A 20,498-nucleotide genomic window follows, 5' to 3' on the forward strand; every position below is an offset into this window, starting at 1 on the left:
AATGTGAAAACATCTCTGCAGACACCAAGGTCAGTGGAGAAGGAAGGGGAGGAGGGTGCTTAGGCACTGAAAGAAAAGGCTCCCCCGTGGTATGTGGTGAGGACCATGATGAAGCAGGTTGTCCCCCTGCGATCCACGGAGGACCACTGGGAAGCAGAGACTCACTCACAGCTCATGGAGGACCCCACGCCGCAGCAGGTGGATGCCTGAAGGAGGCTGTGACTCCATGGGCAGTTCATCCTGGAGCAAATTCCTGGCAGGACCTGGGAGTTTGTGGGGAGAGAGGAGCCCACGCCAGAGCAGGTTTACTGTCAGGACTTGTGATCCCGTGAGGGAGTCAGGCTGGAGCAGTTGGTATCTGAAGGACTGTTCTCCCGATGGGTGATCCACGTTGGGGCAGGGTGTGAGAAGCTGCCCCTGTGGGAGGCCCCATGCCGGAGCTGTTTGTGAGGAGATGCAGCCCATGGATAGGACCCATGCTGGAGAAGTTCACGAGGGACAGTCTCCCGTGGGAAAGACCCCACAGTGTAGCAGTGGGAAGTGTGATGAGGCCTCCCCTGAGAAGAAGCAGCGGCAAAGTCCATCTGTACTGCAACCCCCATCCCCTGTGCCACTGTGGGGGAAGGAAAGGGAGTCCCAGGAAGGTGGGGGGAGGTGTTTTTAAGACAGTTTTATTTCTCATTTCCCTGCTTTTATTTTTTTCTTTAATAAATCAAACCTTTTTCTCCCTAACTTGAGTCTGTTTTGCCTGTGATGCTAATTGCCGAGTGATCTCTCCATCCTTAACTCACAAGCTGTCTGTTATATTTCTCCCTCTCTCCTGTCCAGTTTAGGAGGGGGAGTGATTTTATGACTTGGTGGACATTGGCCTAAACTGCCACAGGCAGAAAGAATGGTAATTACTTATCAATGAGCATAAACTTAGGTGTTTTTTTTTACTATGTGAAACAGGGTAAATAGGTTGAGGTTTTGTGTGATGTGCTTTGTGGATTACCACCTAGAACTCTGTTTGGGCAAACATGCAACAAAGTATCTCAGCTCTGTGTGTGTACATTGGTGTCTCGCACAACTGGAAAATGACCCCACTTTTGGGACTACACCAAGGATATTCAAACTTCTCAAGGGCCATTGTAATTATCCCGGAGGAGAAGCGAAAGATGAAGCAGTAGGGGAAGTGCCTCTCTCCCTTCTCTCCCCTACAGACTGGTTCTCCAAGAAGAACAGGTAAAGAGTGTAATTATTAATCATTTCCTAGAGATGGTTCCCAAAGTATGGAGCTGACAGCAATGCTGAGTACAAATATCACAGTAGTCTCACAACCACTAATTTTATTGTATCGTGAGCCAGTGTACACAGTGCAGCAAAATTATACCTTAATCCAGCCCCCAGAGATGATAAACAGCACAACAGGGTGTATACAACTCTGAGAGCAAATAGATCCACATTGTGACCAACAATCATTAAACTAATATAACTAATATAATAAATGCTGATAACAAATTTGTTTTAATATGCTCTGGTCAGCTATGCTGTTATGTCAACTCTTTATACCCCAGCTGGCAGCTAAACACCACACAGCCATTCGCTCATTCCCACTCAGTGGGATGGGGTAGAGAACTGAAAAACAGGTAAAATTCATGGGTTGAGATAAAGGCAGTTTAGCAAGACAGAAATGGAAGAGAAACTAATAACAATGACAAAAGAATATACAAAACAAGTGATGCATGATAAACCTGCTGATGGATACCCGGTCAGATCTTGAGCAGTGGGCTGACACTAGCCTGGCAAATCCCTCCCCCGTATTGTTCAGCATGATGTCATATGGTATGGAACATCCCTCTGGCCAGTGGGGGTCAGCTGTCCTGGCTGTGTTCCCTCCCATCATCTTGTGCACCCCCAGCCTCCATGCTGGCAGGGAAGAGGGAGAAACAGAAAAGTCATTTAGTGTAAACACTGTGCAGCAACAATGGAAACATCAGTGTGTTATCAACATTATCCTCATCCTAAATCCCAAATACAGCACTGCACTGGGTACTAGGAGGAAAATTAACTCTATTCCAGCCAAAACCAGCACAAGCTGCTTGTATGGATGCTACATGACTTACCACACACAGGAGCTGATCACATTGGCTCTGGGAGCACCAACACAATTTAGGCATCAGTTGTTCAAAGGATGAGCAAAGGAGTCAGCAAAACAGTGATGCCAACCCACCAGGAGTAATGGGCCTGGACTGAAATGCTCACCCAGCATATCAAGTTGGACTTTGGCTTCTGTAGACCTTCTCCCCACAAAGCTGGGCTTTGCTTCTAAATGTAAAGAACCAACATTTTAAGAACATTGGTTTAGGTCACCTCATTTCTCTGACTGCAAAATACCAGGAAGAAGAAATGGTGCAGACAGAGGAGAGCAGAGCAGCTAGGAAAGCCAGCACTGTGGTCCCACCATGGGAACAGGAGCACCATGAGAGAGATGAAATCATGGAGTCTGAGGGTCTCCTTGGAGAAGACAGAGAGAGAGAGCAGAGACAGGTTCAGCTAACCTGGTGACCACAGCACCTGGTTAATAACCAACTCAGTGTTATTTGCTTCGCTCCAACTAAAAGTGAGGGAAATCCCCACCCTGCTGCACATTATCAGCTTCTTCCATGAGATTTCCAAGAGATAATGGTAAAACATCAACTTCTGCTAAGGGTGAAGCTGCCTGAGCGTTCATATGTCATTCAAGGAGTTACACACCTCACCCAGGACTTTAACCTCCTGGACCAGAGTCCCTTCCAGGCTAGAAGTTTATTTTCTTATCTTGAGGATTAAAATCCTGCTGATAGAGGCACCTGGTTTGCACCTCTTTTGTGGCCCTCATTCTTGTGACTGAATAAAAGTTCAGCAGAAGTTCAGCACTATCAAAGTAAAAAGTTCACAACTAGTGACCCAAGGCTTTAACAAGTTTTTCTACCAATGCTACACAATGGGTTCTGTTTCAGCTATACAGTGAAGGATTCCATTTAAACAAGGAAGTGGACAGGCAAAGAGCTTGATGGACAGAGGCAAAGGGCTCCAAGCTCTTCTGACTTGGGGAACTGAAGGTAAATACCCTTTGCTAAATGTGATGCCTGTATCATTATAATTGGTGTCTGTCTACAGTTGGCAAATAAAGTTTCAGTGATTAGAAAGGCCTGGCTCATTACAGTCCCCCTACTCACAAGGAGATGTGTGTCAGAAACATCTCCCCCTCACAGCAGAGATAAATGTTGAGGCAAAGTGTTGTCTGAGTCATTAACAGCTATTATGAAAAAAAGGACAGGCCAACAAAGATATTACCTTTTTTCTGCTGACAAATGATAGGAAAATAGGTAAAGCTGTCTTTACAAATAGAGGTAGCAATGTAGCTTAGTAGGCCTCAGCTGAGCTTTGCAAGTGTAGCAATGTGGCTCAGCAAGCATAATCTGAGCTTTGCAACTAGGTGGTTTAGTAGGCTTCATTTGGGCTTCGCAGAACCACGCGATGCCAGGACAATTTGCCAAACAAGACAATGTGGCAGACTGGTTTGAAGATCTATTCAACAGTGGGGGCTAGGTGAGACAAAACAACACCACAGTAGATTCTTTTGACCTCTACTTGTTCTTTAAGTTGAGTTTAATAAGCATGCTTAATAGGTTTATACATAGTGAGACACACATTGTGAGACTCACACTATGATGTGAGGGGGCTACATATTCGAGCAAACATGTAATAGACAGATTGGGAAGTCTGTACCCTCTAAGTGCCCAGGCAATGGGGAAAAGAGGAGGGTCTCAAGTGGCTGGTAAATTGGGATAAAAGGAGGCTGCACCCTCCAGCAAGTTGAGGGACCTTACAGAGGAATGCCCCAGTGAACTCTCTGTCACTCTCTACTGGAATAAAATTTACAGGATTTCTCTGTCTCTGTTATGAACACTGACCTCTAGTTGAGAGCTTTTTCTGAACACAAGCAATGTCAACAGAACATGTTGTCATGAGAGCACCTCTCAGATGGGGTAAATGGGCCACCAGCATTGACATGGTCAGGCTCTCAGGAGAATTCTAGCCCAGGCAGCCAGGCTGCAAACCCCAGCAACACATTCCTGAGGGTCAGTCCCAGCCCTCTTTTCTTGCACAGTAGAAACACAGCCAAGGATGCTGGGACAAGACTAGGGGGATGCTGGGTCTTTGTTCCAGCTCTCACTGTGGCTCCCTCCAGGAACAGGATGTGAAATGTAAGCTGTAGGTGAAAAATAGGGTAGATTTTTTTCTCCCCTTGGAAACCTGGGAAACAACACTCCTGAGAACATATTTGCCACCATGCCAATGTCTATAGTGCAATATGTTCTGTTTACAAGATTAAAAAAAAGAGCTCTCAAGTCTCACAAAATCATGCTCCAACAAATTTCATCACCGTGTCAGATTACCACCAAATGGAAAGTAGCTTTCCCTATATATATATTAAACTTCCCCAAACCTCAGACCTGTGACAGAAGCTGAGCTGCAGACAAGTAGGTAAGAGACCACTGCTCAAGGCAGGAACTCTTCTTGTTCCCTTCAGCAATGCCATCTCCTTCACAGCATTTGGCTGTGTGAGACTTTCTGCTTGAATAGGGATACTGAGACTTGTCCTGTAGTTCTGGATTTAGGCCATTTAAATTTAGCTGGCTCTCATCTATATGTAAGCCTATCTTCCTAGGCTTCCCAACAGCCATCGAAGAGACATGTACTCCTAGAGTACATCTCAGCTTAAAGTAGGTAGCCACAATGATGTAGGCAGCTTGCATCTCAAAAGTGCGAGTTTCTGACTATAAAGAAGTCTCACGAGATTCAGGCAAAGCTGTGCAGGTGTGGCAAAGGCAGTTTGTACACAGAATCTGGGCAGGGGATAAGGGTATTTGTGGTGGGAGAGCAGCAACAAAGGGCACTGAGCACAAATAATTTTAACTTTTCTGAAATAAATGTTGTGGTTTGAGATTTGGAGGAAGTTACCAAGATGACATAGAAGGTGTGGGTTTGAAGCACAAGCAGAAGTGGGAGGTCACAAGTCTCTTGTGAAAGGCTGCATCCCGGTTTGTACTGGGGCAGAAGAGCTGTCAGTGGGGTCTCATAAATAGGGAAGCGACTCCATTTGTGTACTGCTTTGCCTACCCATACAAGAGAAAGAGTCCAGCAGCTCAGGAGGAGTTTCTCTGTGTGATATATTTGTATCTTCACGTGTGCCAGTGCTGACTGATTGATCGATTTTCAGGCTGTCCTGCGCTCTCAGGAAGAGATGTACCCGATGCTTGTGCTGCTGGGCCTCGCGGCCCTCCTGGGTAAGCCTGGCATCCTTCCCTGCCTCACTCCAAGCAGCCGGGGATAGGGGAAGCAGGACAGGTTGATGTACTTCCTCACCCTCCTCCCCAGAATCTTGATTGCCATTAAACTCTATCAGGGGAGCGACTGCTTGGGTCCTCTTATGAGTCTCACAGAAGGTGGGGTAGCCTCTGAGGGACAGATGGGCACAGGGTGCAGGGCTTGGGGCAGGAACTAATCTTTCCATCATTTGAAGTGGCAGAGGCAGCCCCAGATGGCTCCCATGCCCCACAGCACATCCCTGGGAAGCAACCTTTCCTTGGGTTTTACTTGCAGCCACAAAAGGTTTTTACTGCTTGAGCCTTCCCATGTTGTCTCTGCAGGTGCCTCCCAGGGCCGCACGGATTGCTACGGCAGTGTAAACAGAATTAAAACCACTGGGGCTTCATGCAGAACTGCAAAGCCAGAGGGTTTGTCCTACTGTGGTGAGTATCCTTAATCTGCCAGATGGCTCCATTTCTCCATGGCACAATAATCCCAAACCCTTCCCAATGTGCTGAACACACACTAGCTGCTGAGTCTGCATGATCACCTGTAGGGCAACCATCTACCTCCTCCCAGAGGTGAGGCAGACAACATTTTTACGTAACTCTGTCTGTATTAGGAGAGAGGTGAGAGATGATTCTGAGCTTTAAAGTTATTAAACAATTACCTTTCCTTTGATTTTAATCACAGGAGTTCGTGCTTCACAAAAGATTGCTGAGCGGGACCTAAGAGCTATGAACCAATACAAAACACTCATCAAGAGGGTTGGTGAAAAACTGTGTGTGGAACCAGCCGTGATTGCTGGCATCATATCCCGGGAATCTCATGCTGGCAAAGCACTGAAGAATGGCTGGGGTGACAATGGGAATGGATTTGGTTTGATGCAGGTACTTGCTGATACTTCACTAAAACCTGATAAACAAGTAGCATTTAAAGAAAAGTAAGCACGCTGAACATGCCACCAATACAGCAGGGAAATCACTTCTTTGTGGTTTTTTGATCTTTCTAGGTTGACAAAAACTATCATAAACCTCAGGGACAATGGAACAGCGAAACTCATCTTACTCAGGGCACAAACATACTTATCTCGATGATAAAGACAATACAGAGGAAGTTCCCAAACTGGACAAAGGATCAACAGCTGAAAGGTAAGGTACAGGCCACAGGTTTTGTCCAGGAGGAAAGAAAAACATCAGCATGAGAACACACTGAATTAGTTCCTATGTTCCTCAAAGAACACATTTCTAACAGGCTGACTGCTTAGCTTTTCGTCTCTCTTTTATTTCACCCGCAAAAGATAACCTTTGTCAATTCTGTGTTGTTCCTGCCTTTCCTTAGCATGGCAGCCTCCCTGAATTTCCGCCACCATAGAGAAAATATTTATATACTTGAAATCTAGTGTATATCAGAGCTGACCCTTCCTTATAAGACCATGAGGAGTCTCCTACATTCATTTAGGTTAACAAATAGGTCTGTGGTTTACTCGACTGAGACCAGCAGCCCACTCTTTATCTCTGTTGACAACAGAGACGAGGTGTTTTCTTTTAGGGAACTGCAAAACTGTGCTGCTCAACATTAAAAAAATTGCCTGCTTCAAAGCAGGTTGTACCCCACAACCTCCTTGCACTGCTCCTATCACAGCCACCTCAGGCAGCATATATGCTCAGGTTTCCATATATGCTTCATGGAGTAGCATATATGTAGCTGCAAGAAAGGTAACACAAAGTGTGAGTGTGCTTTAACTCGGGAGCAGTCATTTTCAAGGGTGAGTGAGAAGTTACAATGAAGATGGATATGATAAGATATAATATTATATGATATTATATGATCCCAGGGGGAGATGAACTAGATGATCACTAGAGATCCCTTCCAACCCCTACCATTGTGTGATTCTGTGGTTTCAGGTGGGATTTCTGCCTACAATGCTGGTTCTAACAATGTCCGAAGCTATGACAGAATGGATATCGGCACGACTCACGATGACTACGCCAACGATGTGGTTGCACGAGCCCAATATTACAAGAAACAGGGATACTAGACTCTGTAACCTCCACTGAGTAACTTTCTTACCACCACTTGCGTGATACCCCGGAACGAGACAGGACACGGAGCAGCCATTCCCTGCAAACCCAAAGAGATGCAGATTTACAGGAACGATTTACATGAATAAGAATTTGCAGACTAAAGCCCTGAATTTTTAAAGCAACATTCAGTAACACACTAGTCATGTAGGCTCTTTACAAGCAATATGATTTGGATTTTACAAAGGGACCATTACCAAAATCTTAATGTTTTTTTCCTGTTGTCTACATATTTCTCTGAGTTACGAGGACAGTTTGGTTTGCTATTGATAATTTGCTCCCTTCCAGATCTTAAAACACATTTCTGGTGAAATCTGTCATTCTCCTAAGAAATCAAAAGTCAAAATACTTCCTTGGATATTAGCTTCATGATTTATTCTTTCAAAGCTGCTTGTTATTTACATTATGCTGTGGAGTAGCCATTTTTTTCCTCAATGCTAATTTTTCATATAAATGCATAGAATAGAGATGGATGTTTCCAGTCATACAGAAATAAGCAAACAGAAATTGAATAAAAGTGGTACTAGCAAAAGAAGCAGGACTCCGGTGTACTCATATTGTCACAAGTGTTAGCAAAGTTTGGATAAGTACAATGTTAATTTTAGGCAGACAGAGAAACTAAGAAGGGAACAGGAAGAAATACATGTTTGGACTTTACAAGATTCTTTTCCCTCTCTGCTGCTTTTAGAAGGGTAAAACAGCAGTGTTTAAGTTTGGTCTATTTTGGTGCTCATATTCCTTTTAAACTTGGAATTGAATTATTTTAGGGGTGTGATGGTCAAAAGGCAACAAAAGGAGAGGGATAGATGCCTGCAGTGACACACATTTTCCGGGGCTAAAGGAAGAGTTGATTGTGGTCTGGCAGCAAGCAGTGAAAGCCATGACTTCCCCACCAGTATCTGCCTGCACGCTGAGGAAATTTCCTTTATTCTTCCATGAGGAGCAAACATTCTGGGACTGGGAATAACTGTATGTCAAAATAATTAGGAAAAAAAAAAACCCACTGGCTGAAAGCATCCTAAATGGATGGGAAAATGCAATCTAAAGCCATTAACAGTGCACAGAGTTAAGATACACATCCTCCTAGGAGCAATTACAGACCATGCTGAAAGCATCCAGTATGGATGTAAACAAGGTAAATGGTGCCCAGCCAATCCATTTGTTTCCCACAATGAGAGGATTGACTTTGTGGAGGTCAGAGGAGTGGATACTGTACACCTTGACCTGGCAAGGCCTTTGCCCCAGCCTGGTGTAGCATCCTTACAGACAGACTGGTGAGACACACACTGGATAAGGGGAGTAGAATGTTGGCTAGAGAATTGCCAGGCTCAGAGGATGATGGTCAGTGTTGCAGGTCCCAGCTAGTGGTCACTTGCTAGCAGCATGGCCTGGGGATGGATCCTGCAGCTAGTACTGCTTCGTGTCTTCAGCAGCAATTCAGACTAAGGACATAGAGCACGCCCAGCAAGTTCACAGATGATCCTGGAGAGGCTGGAGAAATGAGCTGATGGTAACCCCATGGCAATTAAGACAAAGGCAAAGCCCTGCACCTGGGGGTAGAAAATAACCTGATGCACTAATGTGTAGGCTAGGAGGCAACTGTCTAGAAAATAAGCTGTGCAGAAAGGCACCTGGGGGTCTTGCTGGGCACCACAGGCCCTTGTGGAGATGTTGACTAAGAGCCCCAGAGCTAGCAGGGATCATTTCCCTGACAATTCCTCTGTTCCAAGATGAGGGATCATTTCCTTCTTTTTCATGCTTGTGAGATCAGACCTGGAGCATCATTATGTAGTTTGGGGCTCTCTGATACAAGAGGGATACTGACAGGCTTGTGTGAGCCCAGCAGAAGCCACCAAGCTGCTCAAGGGCTAGAGCACGGAACATACAAGGAGAGGGTGAGGGAGCTGGGTCCACTCAGCCTGGAGAAGAGTCAGCTTCAGGATGACCATGCTGGCTGGGTCCTGTCAGCACTGATGGGCTCTGCAGCCTCTTCCCTCTCTCTCTCAAGTGTATGGCTGCCCGCATGGAGGGTCAGCTCTGAAAGTGCAGTGTGACAAGCCTCATGAGTTCTCTCATACACCTTCTGCCTGCTTGCTCAGGAGCTGCATTGCAGCTCACAATCTTGCCCTTGGTTCTCACTGGAAGTCAGTCTGCCTGGCTCTGTAACCTTATCCTGGCTTTGCCTCACTGACTTTCATTCCCGGCTTGCTCTTGAACCTGTCTCATAACTATGCACTTGTCCTAGCAGGTCACCTTGACTTAGAAGGACTTTGCTTGCCAACACTACAACCCACATGGTGCTGTGAGTAGTTTGCATGGGAAGGTAGACTGTGAAGTGTCTTGCCTCATTACCATCCAGGAGAAGGGGCTGCCTGACAGCATATGGTTGGAAACCCAGGTGATTTACTTCATTTTTTTCAGACTACGCAAATCACTCAGAGGTTACAAATGCTGATCACAGAATCACAAAATCACAGAATGGTAGGGGTTGGAAGAGACCTTTAGAGATCATCTGTCCAACCCCCCTGCAGAAGCAGGTTCACCTATATCACGTCGCAGATCACTGTTCAACTCTTAGATTGGCCCATTAGTCCTGCAGATTGACTCTGATCAGTCGCTTCTGCAGTCGCCTCATGCCATAAGTTCCTCAGACAAGCACAGAGGGATGTTCCTGTTCCCAGGGCTCACCCAACCCATGGGCTCTGTTAGGTGGAAGGCATCTTGCTGACACTTCAGCTAGAGCTGTTATGAAATTACTTGTGTTCAATGTACATGTTTTAAAGCATGTACTATCTCTAGTTTCACCTTGAAACAAATTGCTCAGTAGTACATCTGAAGGCAAGGTCTTAGCACTGGCAATCTCCACACTAACTCCCATGGAGCTCACACGGGTGAGGTGAGGTTGTGCATTTAAATACAGATAAACATGAGCACCTGTCGAGGTTTAGGCCCATCAGGGAACAAAGACCACGATTAGCCGAAGAGGCTGAGAACTGCTCAAGGGCAGGGAGGGCTTAATTGCCGCTTAAGGTTCAGGACAAAACAGACCAGGCCACTCGGTTTGGGGAAGAAAACAGAAAATAATTTAATGCAACATCAACTAAAACATACCCACAAAAACCCAAAACATAACCAACGTGAAACAACCCAGAGTAATACATCAATGAAGAGTCCAACCAGCCTTTTTAAGAACACCTTCTTGCCACACCTCCCCTCTTCCCGGGCTCAGAGCCCTGATCCCCGTGTTTTTACCCTGTCTCCCCCTGAACGGTTCGGGGGGGCAGGCAGTGGGGGTTTCAGTTAGTCTGTTCCCGATAGCTTCTGCCATTTGTCCCTCCTCAGGACGGATGAACTCCACACCAGTCCTCCCTGCCAGTCCGTGGGGTAACTCACACTCATGGCAGCCCTGCACGGGCTGCTCCGACGTGCACCCATTCCAAAGGCTGCAGCTCCTCTCTGCCTCTCGTGTGGGGCTGCTCTGCGGCCTGCAGGCTCTCCAACACGGCCTGGGCCATGGCCGTCTCCCCACACAGTCCCTCGCCCGTCCGGGCTCACTCACATGGAGCTGCTGGTGGCTCTCGGTCTTGCCATGGATCTCCATAGGTTGCAGGGGCACAGCTTGCATTCTCGCCACGGCTTGCAGAGGAGTCGCTGGTCTATTGCTTCTCCTTCCTTCCTCCTTCTCTGGCTGAAGGGTCCGCGTGGTCGCCTCCATCTTGTATCACTCTTACACCTCCTGACTCGTATTCCGAATTCCTGTCCCCTAAATAGTGATGGCAGAGGCGCCAGATTGGCCCAGCCGGGCCGGAGGTGGGTCTGAACCCAGGAGCCGGGGGAGAGTCCACAAACTCTTTACCAGGTCTTCACTGCAACCCGCTCCCCCTGTTACTAAGCCAAAAGCTGCTCCTTGCTAAACCAGAACAGCACCTCAGTAGTTGATGTAGCAGAGTTTTCAAGTAGCCATATAATAAATACATGTCAAACACATCCCTTTTGTTTCTTATTCCGAAGAAAAACCTCCAAAGCTTTGTAATTTGCCATAGCAAAGATATAATTGGCTTGACATATATCTTCACCTTCTCCCCATCCACACCAGTGAGGTGGGATGTATTCTGCCTGACAAGATTTGCCTCCCACAGCTACAGAGGCGATTTAGTCTCCCAACATCCACCATCACTCGCCCTCTGGCCCAGAGACTGACACTGCCAGTGTCCCTAGCCCAGGGCTAGGAGACAGGAGTGGGGAGGGCACCAGTGTCTTTCTGTAGTGCAAAGGCAACCACCATACTAGGATGCACAACATAGTGTACTCTCCACAACGCAGATGAAGTCTTTGTGCTAATCAGCACCAGAAAAGCCTCAGGTATGGGCTGTGTTCTGCTGGGGTTGCCATAACTCAGTGAAGATGGAGAGTAATCGGAGAACCTCAAAACAGAAGCAACAACTGTGGTCAGAAGTGAAGAGAGTGTGACTTGAAGAGATTGCAAAACTGGGATGGCTTAGACACGAAAAACACAAGCTAAGGATAGGTATATGTGTATACAAGTATGCAACAGACTGCCAGGAAAGGGAAAGAAGTAAACAGGTTTGCCACATCCAGGGACAGAGTAGGGCCGGTGCACATACATAAATGCAAAAATACACATAGTTTCTCTCTTTTTTTGGCTTTCATTTTTAATCAGTAATTAATATAAAGCATTAAAATACTGCTCTTTAATATTTATCACATAACAAGAATGTCCTTTGCTGTACTTCCATGAGGTCATGAACAAGACTTTCAAAGTACTTAAGAATTTATCTCAAGTCTCAGCTCGGCTTTGCAAGACCCAAGGCTTGCAAAACTGAACTTATGATAACAGACACTGACGTTTGTGCAATTTGTGTAAGTCTCATGTCTCAGTCCTGTTGGCAGTCTCCAGCATGGGGCTTTACATCTGTTGATGGGACAAGCAGAACTTCTGCAAAAACTAGCAGGAACTTTTGAAACCAAACCAATGAACAAAACCACCAGGATGTGGACATTCGTCATGGAGCTTGTTCCTTCTAACAGCCACAACCACTGCTTTCCTTCTTTCAGTATTCTGCTGGATTTGCACTAACAGGCTTAATGTGTTTTTGATTGCTTAAATACTAAACTGTAAAAACTGAGCTTTGCTACACTGGTGTCTTAAGCTGACATATTTCTTAAATATGAACCGTTATTACAGAAAAGAAAAAAATACCAAAGCAGTATCTGAGAATCATGAATGGTGAATGGTGTGGTTTACTGATGGGCCTACACTACCTAAAAATCACATGAGAAAAAAAAAAAATGCCACTTGATCTAAACCAATTTAATCCCACATCTAACACCTAGAAACCCTGTGTGTAAAAAAAGTTTGCAGCAGTAAAACGTGTGAAAAATAATCCACTTCGAATTTTTATCACAACTGGGCTTCTGTGGCTCTTCATGAGATGCAGAAAGGGCCTAAAAGCATGTTCCTAATTTGCTTGATACATTGTTTTGTACCAGATGGGTCTTGTTTGACCTCCTTAAGTCTCTCTCCTTTATAGAGAGAATTCCTCTTAAATGTATGCCAAAACTCTGAACTACTGGCTTACCAGAACGAAAGAGAAACTTGTTTCCTTTTACTACAAGAGTTCCTTATCGCTTATTACTGAAGACAAACAAGAAGTAAAAGTAACATAAATCACAACTGCCTTCACTCCTTGTTTAATCATTTCCCAGCAGCGTTACTCAACTTCTACCTTCTGACTTAGGAAGGGTCATTATTTCACTGTGGTTAAAGTGCAGGACCTGGCCCTTGGCCTTGCTGAACAAATGGCCTCAGCCCATTGATCCAGCCTGTTCAGATGCCTCTGAAGAGCCTTCCTGCCCTCAAGCAGGTCAATAGTCCCATCCAGCTTGGTGTTGTCTGCAAACTTACTGAGGGTGCACTCGATACCCTTGTCCAGATCATTGACAAAGATATCAAACAGAATAGCCCTGAGGAACACCACTGGTGACCAACTGCCAACTGAATTTAATTCACTTCCCCACCACTCTCCTGGCCTGGCCATCCAGACAGTTTTTTATCCAGCGAAAACTACATCTATCCAAGCCAAGAGCAGCCAGATTCTCCAAGAGGATGCTGTGGGAAACAGTGTTGAAGGTTTTACTAAAATCCAGGTAGACAACACCTGCAACCTTTCCCCCATCCAATAAGTGGGTCACCTTGTCATAGAAGAACGGGTTAGACAAGTAAGACCTGCCTTTCATTAGTCCATGGTAACTAGGTCTGATCATCTGGTTGTCCCATATGTGCCATGTGACAGCACTGAAAATTATCTGCTTCATAACCTTCTCCTGCATCAAGGTCAGGCTGATAGGCCTGTAGTTCCACAGATCCTCCTTCCAATCCTTGTAGATGAGTGTCACATTTGCTAACTTCCAGTCCATGAGGACCTCTCTGGTGAGCCAGGACTGCTGATAAATGATGGAAAGTGGCTTGGTGAGCACTTCTGCCAGTTCCCTCAGCACCTTTGAGTTGATTCCATCCAGGCCTGTCTCAGCCTTTTCCACATCCTCTGTCATTATGTTTCTCCCTGCATACAATAAACGATGAAGATTGTCCTTATCCCTCCTCTGACAGGCCACACTCCGACACCACATTCTCACATGCTTTTTGTAGTGTTTCTGAGAGACTAGGATGATCTGGATCTGAACTGGAGGTTGCTGAATGAGCACTGACAAAAGCCATAACCAATTCTCTCTTCCTGGAGACCTGAGTCTACAGCAAGACCTGAGCACTTGCTGAAGCCTGCTCAACGTCACACTGGTGACAGGGCTGTGTTACAAATGACTGTGTGGACTTGGCGTTCTCCCCCAGTAGTCTGAATATAGGTTTGTTGAGGAAAACAATTCCCAGGACATGTGAGACTCTATGCATACATATATGATTAAACACCTTTGCAATTCTCCTCCAGCAGTAAGTGAATGGTATCACAGGCCATTTGGAGATTACTGGTTTGTGAATCATCTCCAGTGGGGTTTTGAATTCTTGATTTTTTTAAATGTCACTTCTGTATGAGCCATATCTGTCCTGTTTTCCTCCCTGCCAGACATACTTCCCTCAGTTTCAATCTTTACACTCACTCATAATCATAAACACAAATAGCTCCATGCATGGACTGTTATGCCTTTTTGCAGCTGGTTCAAAGCAACAATACACAAAAAACTAATAGAATTGAATCTTTCAATGCAATGAGGTAGGACATACTCCCCAGCTTAAAATGTGAAAACTGATGAAAGACTGAAACAGCACATCACTCTTAGAAAATCTACCGTGGGGAAGAAGTGTGTCTGCATGGATTAGCAGTGACTGGAAGTCTGCCATCCAGTGGCTTGTTTCTTCACTGCTGAACAGCTATGCTGGCTTTGATCCATGCTGCCTGCTAGTTTGGGTTTGTGCCTTGACCTTTGTTGTAGCTGTACAAGAAGGGACAACAACAGGGACCTGGCATCGTCTCTGAATATCCAGATTTTCAGCGGTTGCAGCTCTGTGTCATGCTAATGTTGATGGGTCTTTAAAATCTTTAATGCATCGAAAAGTGCAGGTTCCCCTTTTCCCATTGTCAGCACACTGCTGCTTCAAACAAATGGAGGAAGCTGTTTTCAGACAAGGCCCCTCCTAGTTCCAAACTGTTAGCAACAGAGTTTTAAACTGAATTAAAAGGTATATAAGTTTTAGAATTGTAACTGTGCTTGTGCTGTAGAGCAGAAGCCCTGTTGTGCTTGGGAGGATGCAGTGCAAGGCCTTAGGCACTCCCGTTTCCTGTAATACCCGTGGTGTGTGGGAAGTGCACTGAGTCAGTTGCTCTAAAACACCGCCAGCAGATAAAAAGCCCATTTGTCCCAGGGAAGTTCAGCGAGAAGGTGAGGAGACACCCTGCAGCAAACATGTCAGGTCTGTGATGTTTGTCTAATATTCTTGTAAATAATCCACTGTACCAAAGTCTTTTCTATTAACTGCTGGGTTCAGGTTAGCATTGCTCCTCTCAGTTGCTCTTCACGTCTTTTGTCTTCTGCAACGGAGTGTTTATACAACAGATAAATGCAGATAAATTGCAAGTCAAACAAGCTGCAAGTCAGATAAATTGCAATAGATGTAATTGAAGGATTTGATGTTTCTTGTTGATGGTAGCTGTGGAATAAGCAAGCTGGAGCCAGTAAGTAGCATAAGATTTCTTTTGACTCTCATATATTTTGTTTGTTTGTTTTGAAAAAGAAAACCCACCTTTTCCAGGTGCCTTTCTCAATTGGCTATGCAGGCAGCACCAGCTAAGTTTTAGGCAAGCTAAAATTTGAGGAGATTAATTGTCCACAAGCTAGTTCATCTCACAGGCTACACTGTGGTTTCATGCTAACATGACCAAAAAGTAAACCTTCCAGGAGCATATGCTACCATCACCACATCTGCTAGCACAAATGCCTGCACTAGTATGCAAATGATGAGACAGGTTTCAGTCATGGATCTGAAATCATTTTAACGGGATGCATCACACTCCATGCTTGCCTGACACCTGCTTGGCCATGCTTCTCTCATGCTGCTCAGGGCGTTACGGGAATATACTGAACGTTGACACGACTGGGGCTTCGGAGGCAACTGCGAGACCAGAAGGCCTCAGCTACGCAGGTAGGCTCTAACTCAATTACATCTCCCCTTACACCCACACACAAGCTCACACCTACCATAGATTCTGGTCTCTAGCTGTCAGTTGTTGCCACATGAGCAATTTTTCTACCACCACCAAAGATCTTACCTGAATGCGGAAGTTTATGTTGGGAATAGAGTTGCCTTTGAGGTGAAATTCAAAATACAAGGTCTGTTGGGTCCATCCAAACCCTGCCACCAAGCCTGTTTTTCTCCCTTAGGAGGGTTTCCCTTGTCACCTAAGTTTCTGAACGTTTCCTCAATATAGTCCTAAATGAAAAGGAAGTAAATGTGACTAACCCACCCAGAGGTTCAGATTTAAAACAAGAAGACCTGACTTTTATTCTACATGCTAGAGAACTGCCCTCTGTATTTGTAAAAACATCTTTTATACCATCAGTGTTTTGATTGCTAGGGCACCTACCCTTCAGCACAATTGGCCAGTTCTGTCATTGCTTCTCTCTAAATAGATGCAGGAGGATTCAAAATGTCAGCTCAGTCATAATAACTATTAGAACAACTTGGTTCTGATTTTAAAAACGAAAGTGAAAGTCATGCACATTAACATTGTAGGAGTTCCTGCCTCAGAGAAGATTGCAGAAGGAGATTTGAGGAACATGCAGAAATACCGCGCCATGATTATAAAAGTTGGCAACAGCAAGGGTATTGATCCAGCTGTGATTGCTGGTATTATCTCTCGGGAGTCACATGCTGGGACGGTGCTGGACAACGGCTGGGGTGATAACGGAAATGCATTTGGTTTAATGCAGGTATGATCAACCTTTATAAACACACAAACCGCATCCTTCTTTTGAAGTAGAAAGCCAGAGGAGCAGCAGCTGCTCTGTTGAAAGGCAAACTCCTAAACTGTTTCACTCAACTCTTTGGCCAGAATAAAGGCAACGATGATCTTGCTGTCAGCTCCTGGCACTAGGGAAGGACCCCAGTAAGTGTTAGGTCATGTGCTGACTGCTTTTGCATCACGAAACCGCTGCTCCCTTCCCAGCACTCCTGTGGGAATGAGGAGACTAATTGTTCCTCTTTCCTACGTTAGATAAGAAGTCTTGTTTCAAAAAGCATTTTTTTTTAAACTAAGCACAGAGGCCTGGAGGCTGCAGCTACATATAGTCTGGTTGGTTACTCCTTATGCATCACAGGAGCCTGACTAGTGGGGGATCTTGCTCTGTTATTCATGCCTACTTTCACACCTTGCTCGCTTGCCAAGTTGTATGCTTATCCACACAATCCCTAAACATTCGCTGCACGTGTTGTGATCTGCTGTTGTAACAGCTCAAACCCCACTCAGATTTATGTTTTACTACCCCATGGATAAGAAGTGGTGAAGAAGATGATGACAAAGAAGAAAACGAAGGAGAATGAGAACTGAGGCAGAGATCCAAGTGAAATCTCTAGAGGAAACACAGGGTTTCCTACCCTTCAAGCAGTTAGTGAGGAAAGGAGCAGTCACCTTGCAGCTGGAAAAGCTTAAGCAGCAGTAAGCCTGCTTCTGCACCTTATCACCTTTACAGCAGCAGCTGTATTGAGTTTTTTAAACCTCTGACAGAGAGGGAGGTCAGACAGGCACTCCCCTTCAGTGCCCCAATAGTCTGCTACTCATGCATCTACTAGCTTCACCCGCACCTTGAGCTGAACTTGCTTCCTCTCTATACAATTACAAAAAGAGGTAAATCATGAGATTAAATGTCAAAATGAATGCAAGCAGCCTGTGAGCACTGGAGACCTCTGGATAAATAGCAAGGTTTCTACTGTGCTGATACCGCTGTTTCCCTTTCAGGTTGACAAACGGTACCATAATATTGTCGGATCATGGGACAGTGAAGAGCACTTGGCACAAGGCACAGAGATTTTGCGTGGGATGATACAGCAAATCCAGAGGAAATTTCCAACATGGACAAAGGAACAGCAGCTGAAAGGTAGAGTTTTGTCAGCTTTAAAACATTTCACGCATATAAAGGAAGAATAATGGTCCTTACAACTCACTAAAAGGAATAGAGGAGTAAGGTTTGGCTAGCTTTTTAGCAAGTTTTTGGAATACTTGGTAAATGCCATGAGACCTTTTCAGTTGCAAGGAGTGAAGAGTTGGGTTTTCCCCACCTTTCTCCATTTCATTTGTTTTCAGTTTCTATACCCATCTAAAAACACTACTATTCTGGCAAGTCTGAAGGAGGAACACATTAATTTTGAAAATGGCAGAAACATGGTTATATTCTTGAGCACTGATTGCAGCTGAAGCAGTCATTATGGTTGGATCCCTTTATTCCAACTGCAATACAAATTGTATTGGGTCTGGAGAACATGTCTGATGGGGAGCGGCTGAGGATGTTTAGCTTAGAGGAGCCTGAGAAGACACATGATCACTCTGTATAACTACCTGAAAGTGAGTTGTAGTGAGGTGGTGGTTGATCTCTTCTTTCCAGTAATGAATGATGGGTCAAGAAGAAATGGGCTCTAAACCAGGGGAGGTTTAGATTGGAGGTTAGGAAGCACCTTTTCACCGAGAGGGTTACTAACCATTGGCACAGGCTGCCCAGAAAGGTGGTGGAGTCACCATTCCTGGAGATATTCAAAAGACACGTAGATAAGGTGCTGAGGGACATGGTTTAGTGCAGTGATGGGCCTGGCAGTGTGAAGTGAGTGGTTAGACTCAATGATCTTAAAGGTATTTTCCAACTGTAATGAGTCTAGGATTCTAAATACATCTGAGGTTACTAATGCGAGTAGGCATGAAGGAATATGCACAAAAGGGAACAGTCATGCAACTGAAGATGTTAATATTATCAAAATATAGCAAGGGGACGATGATCACCAATCCAGATGTAGAGAATTACAATTTCTTCACCCAATTAGGATGCAAAAGGAACACCTCAGTGACAAAAATAGCTTGAAATGACAGTACTGTGGCCAAAAATACTGGTGAAATGAGGGCTGCCCACTAAAGCAACACATTTCAGTTGTGATTTTTGTTTGTTTGCTTATTCACATAAACAAAGTATCCACTCTGTTTATGTGCTGCTTTCACTCTCATTTCAGGTGGGATCTCAGCCTATAATGCAGGACCTAACAACGTCCAGAGCTACGATGGACTGGATATTGGCACAACACACAATGACTACGCCAATGATGTGGTTGCCAGATCCAAGTTTTTTAAGAGAAATGGATACTAAGATAACTGAGTAAGGGATAGATTTGAAGCACTGATTGCATACTTTAAAAAAAACCTGGATTTCTCACCCAGAAATAGTAAGAATGGGGAGGGCAATGAAGCCAGAAAGAAGGGCAAGCTTTTAAATTGTTTTTCAGCTAAGGCTAAAAACAAAAACCTTTCAGAAATAACACTGCTAATAATCCACACTGCCACCTATCTTTTGCCATCTATTTTTTAATCTCACTTTATGAGAATATTCAATTAGATTCTTCATCTGTGCCTGCACTTTCTCAAGCAGTAGATTAATGCTGAAAGAAAGGTCTAATCCTGCTTAACAAGATTGTATCTCTCAATACATGTGTCTGACAGCAGTACAAAATTGGTTGTTACCAATCTGCAATTTTGGAATTTAACGCTTGCAATAAATGTTGTGTACCGTGAGAGTGACGGAGCAGTGGAACAGGCTGCCCAGAGGGGTTGTGGAGTCTCCTTCCTTAGAGGTCTTCAAGACCCGCCTGGACATGTTCCTATGTGACCTGATCTAGGTGAACCTGCTTCTGCAAGGGGGTTGGACTAGATGATCTCTAAAGGTCCCTCCCAACCCCTACCATTCTATGATTCTATGATCTTTAATCTACTAAAGTGTATCACGGTGTCCTTTCAGAATAATTGCTCTTAACTTTGGTGATGTGGCCCCAAAGTGGCTGTTTCTTGTGACAGGAGGGAAAACACTAAGCTATCCTTTTTTTTCCCCCTTGATAATACTTAGATGCAAACAATCTGTAACACTCAAGCTGTTGTAATGAATACTTCTATTGAATCTATTCATTTCAATAAAGGGTCTGGAGTAAGAATATGCACGTTCCTTCATGTTTTTAAACTTGCATGTAGTTTATAAAATGTGATGCACGTTCACACACAATAAACAAATCTTTTTAATCAATCACATAGTAAAGCTTTTGGGGAGCCTTAGCTTCATATTTGTTGGGTTTATTCAACCATTTCAAAGCACAGTAGAGACAAATAAGTGCTTTAGAGTGGTTAAAAAGAACCCTCCTGTGTATCACTAGAGGTTAAATGAGAAATAATAAACAGCATGGGGCAAGGGGGGGGGGGGGATTGTTTTAAATATGGTACATTTGTAATAGCCAGCATTTTATACTTGTGATGCTATTATTAGAATTGTATTGTTCTACTGACACTACAGTATTCATTACCA

General features: G+C 44.6%; 2 protein-coding genes across 2 annotated transcripts; both read left to right on the plus strand.

Moving 5' to 3' along the window:
• The first annotated feature begins 4,461 nt into the window (after positions 1-4,461).
• On the plus strand, positions 4,462-7,956 carry LOC104559758 (lysozyme g). Its single transcript, XM_010204860.2, has 6 exons — positions 4,462-4,512; positions 5,249-5,315; positions 5,679-5,780; positions 6,031-6,227; positions 6,350-6,488; positions 7,245-7,956. The coding sequence occupies exons 2-6, from the start codon at positions 5,273-5,275 to the stop codon at positions 7,376-7,378; spliced, it is 615 nt and encodes a 204-aa protein (XP_010203162.2). The 5' UTR covers positions 4,462-4,512; positions 5,249-5,272; the 3' UTR covers positions 7,379-7,956.
• A 7,342-nt stretch (positions 7,957-15,298) lies between these two features.
• LOC104549827 (lysozyme g) lies at positions 15,299-20,133 on the plus strand. Its single transcript, XM_010204028.2, has 5 exons — positions 15,299-15,366; positions 16,015-16,095; positions 16,687-16,883; positions 17,909-18,047; positions 19,165-20,133. Exons 1-5 carry the CDS (start codon positions 15,360-15,362, stop codon positions 19,296-19,298), a joined length of 558 nt encoding a protein of 185 aa, XP_010202330.2. The 5' UTR covers positions 15,299-15,359; the 3' UTR covers positions 19,299-20,133.
• The last annotated feature ends 365 nt before the right edge of the window (positions 20,134-20,498 follow it).

This window comes from Colius striatus, chromosome 1 (assembly GCF_028858725.1).
Source record: "Colius striatus isolate bColStr4 chromosome 1, bColStr4.1.hap1, whole genome shotgun sequence".
In the NCBI taxonomy this organism is placed as follows: domain Eukaryota; kingdom Metazoa; phylum Chordata; class Aves; order Coliiformes; family Coliidae; genus Colius; species Colius striatus.

Coding starts and splice junctions, on each gene's coding strand:
- LOC104559758 (XM_010204860.2), top strand. CDS start 5,273: ATGTACCCGATGCTTGTGCTGCTGGGCCTCGCGGCCCTCCTGG. Junction 5,316..5,678: donor GGGCCTCGCGGCCCTCCTGG/GTAAGCCTGGCA, acceptor TTGTCTCTGCAG/GTGCCTCCCAGGGCCGCACG. Junction 6,228..6,349: donor ATGGATTTGGTTTGATGCAG/GTACTTGCTGAT, acceptor TGATCTTTCTAG/GTTGACAAAAACTATCATAA.
- LOC104549827 (XM_010204028.2), top strand. Junction 16,884..17,908: donor ATGCATTTGGTTTAATGCAG/GTATGATCAACC, acceptor TTTCCCTTTCAG/GTTGACAAACGGTACCATAA. Junction 18,048..19,164: donor AAAGGAACAGCAGCTGAAAG/GTAGAGTTTTGT, acceptor CTCTCATTTCAG/GTGGGATCTCAGCCTATAAT.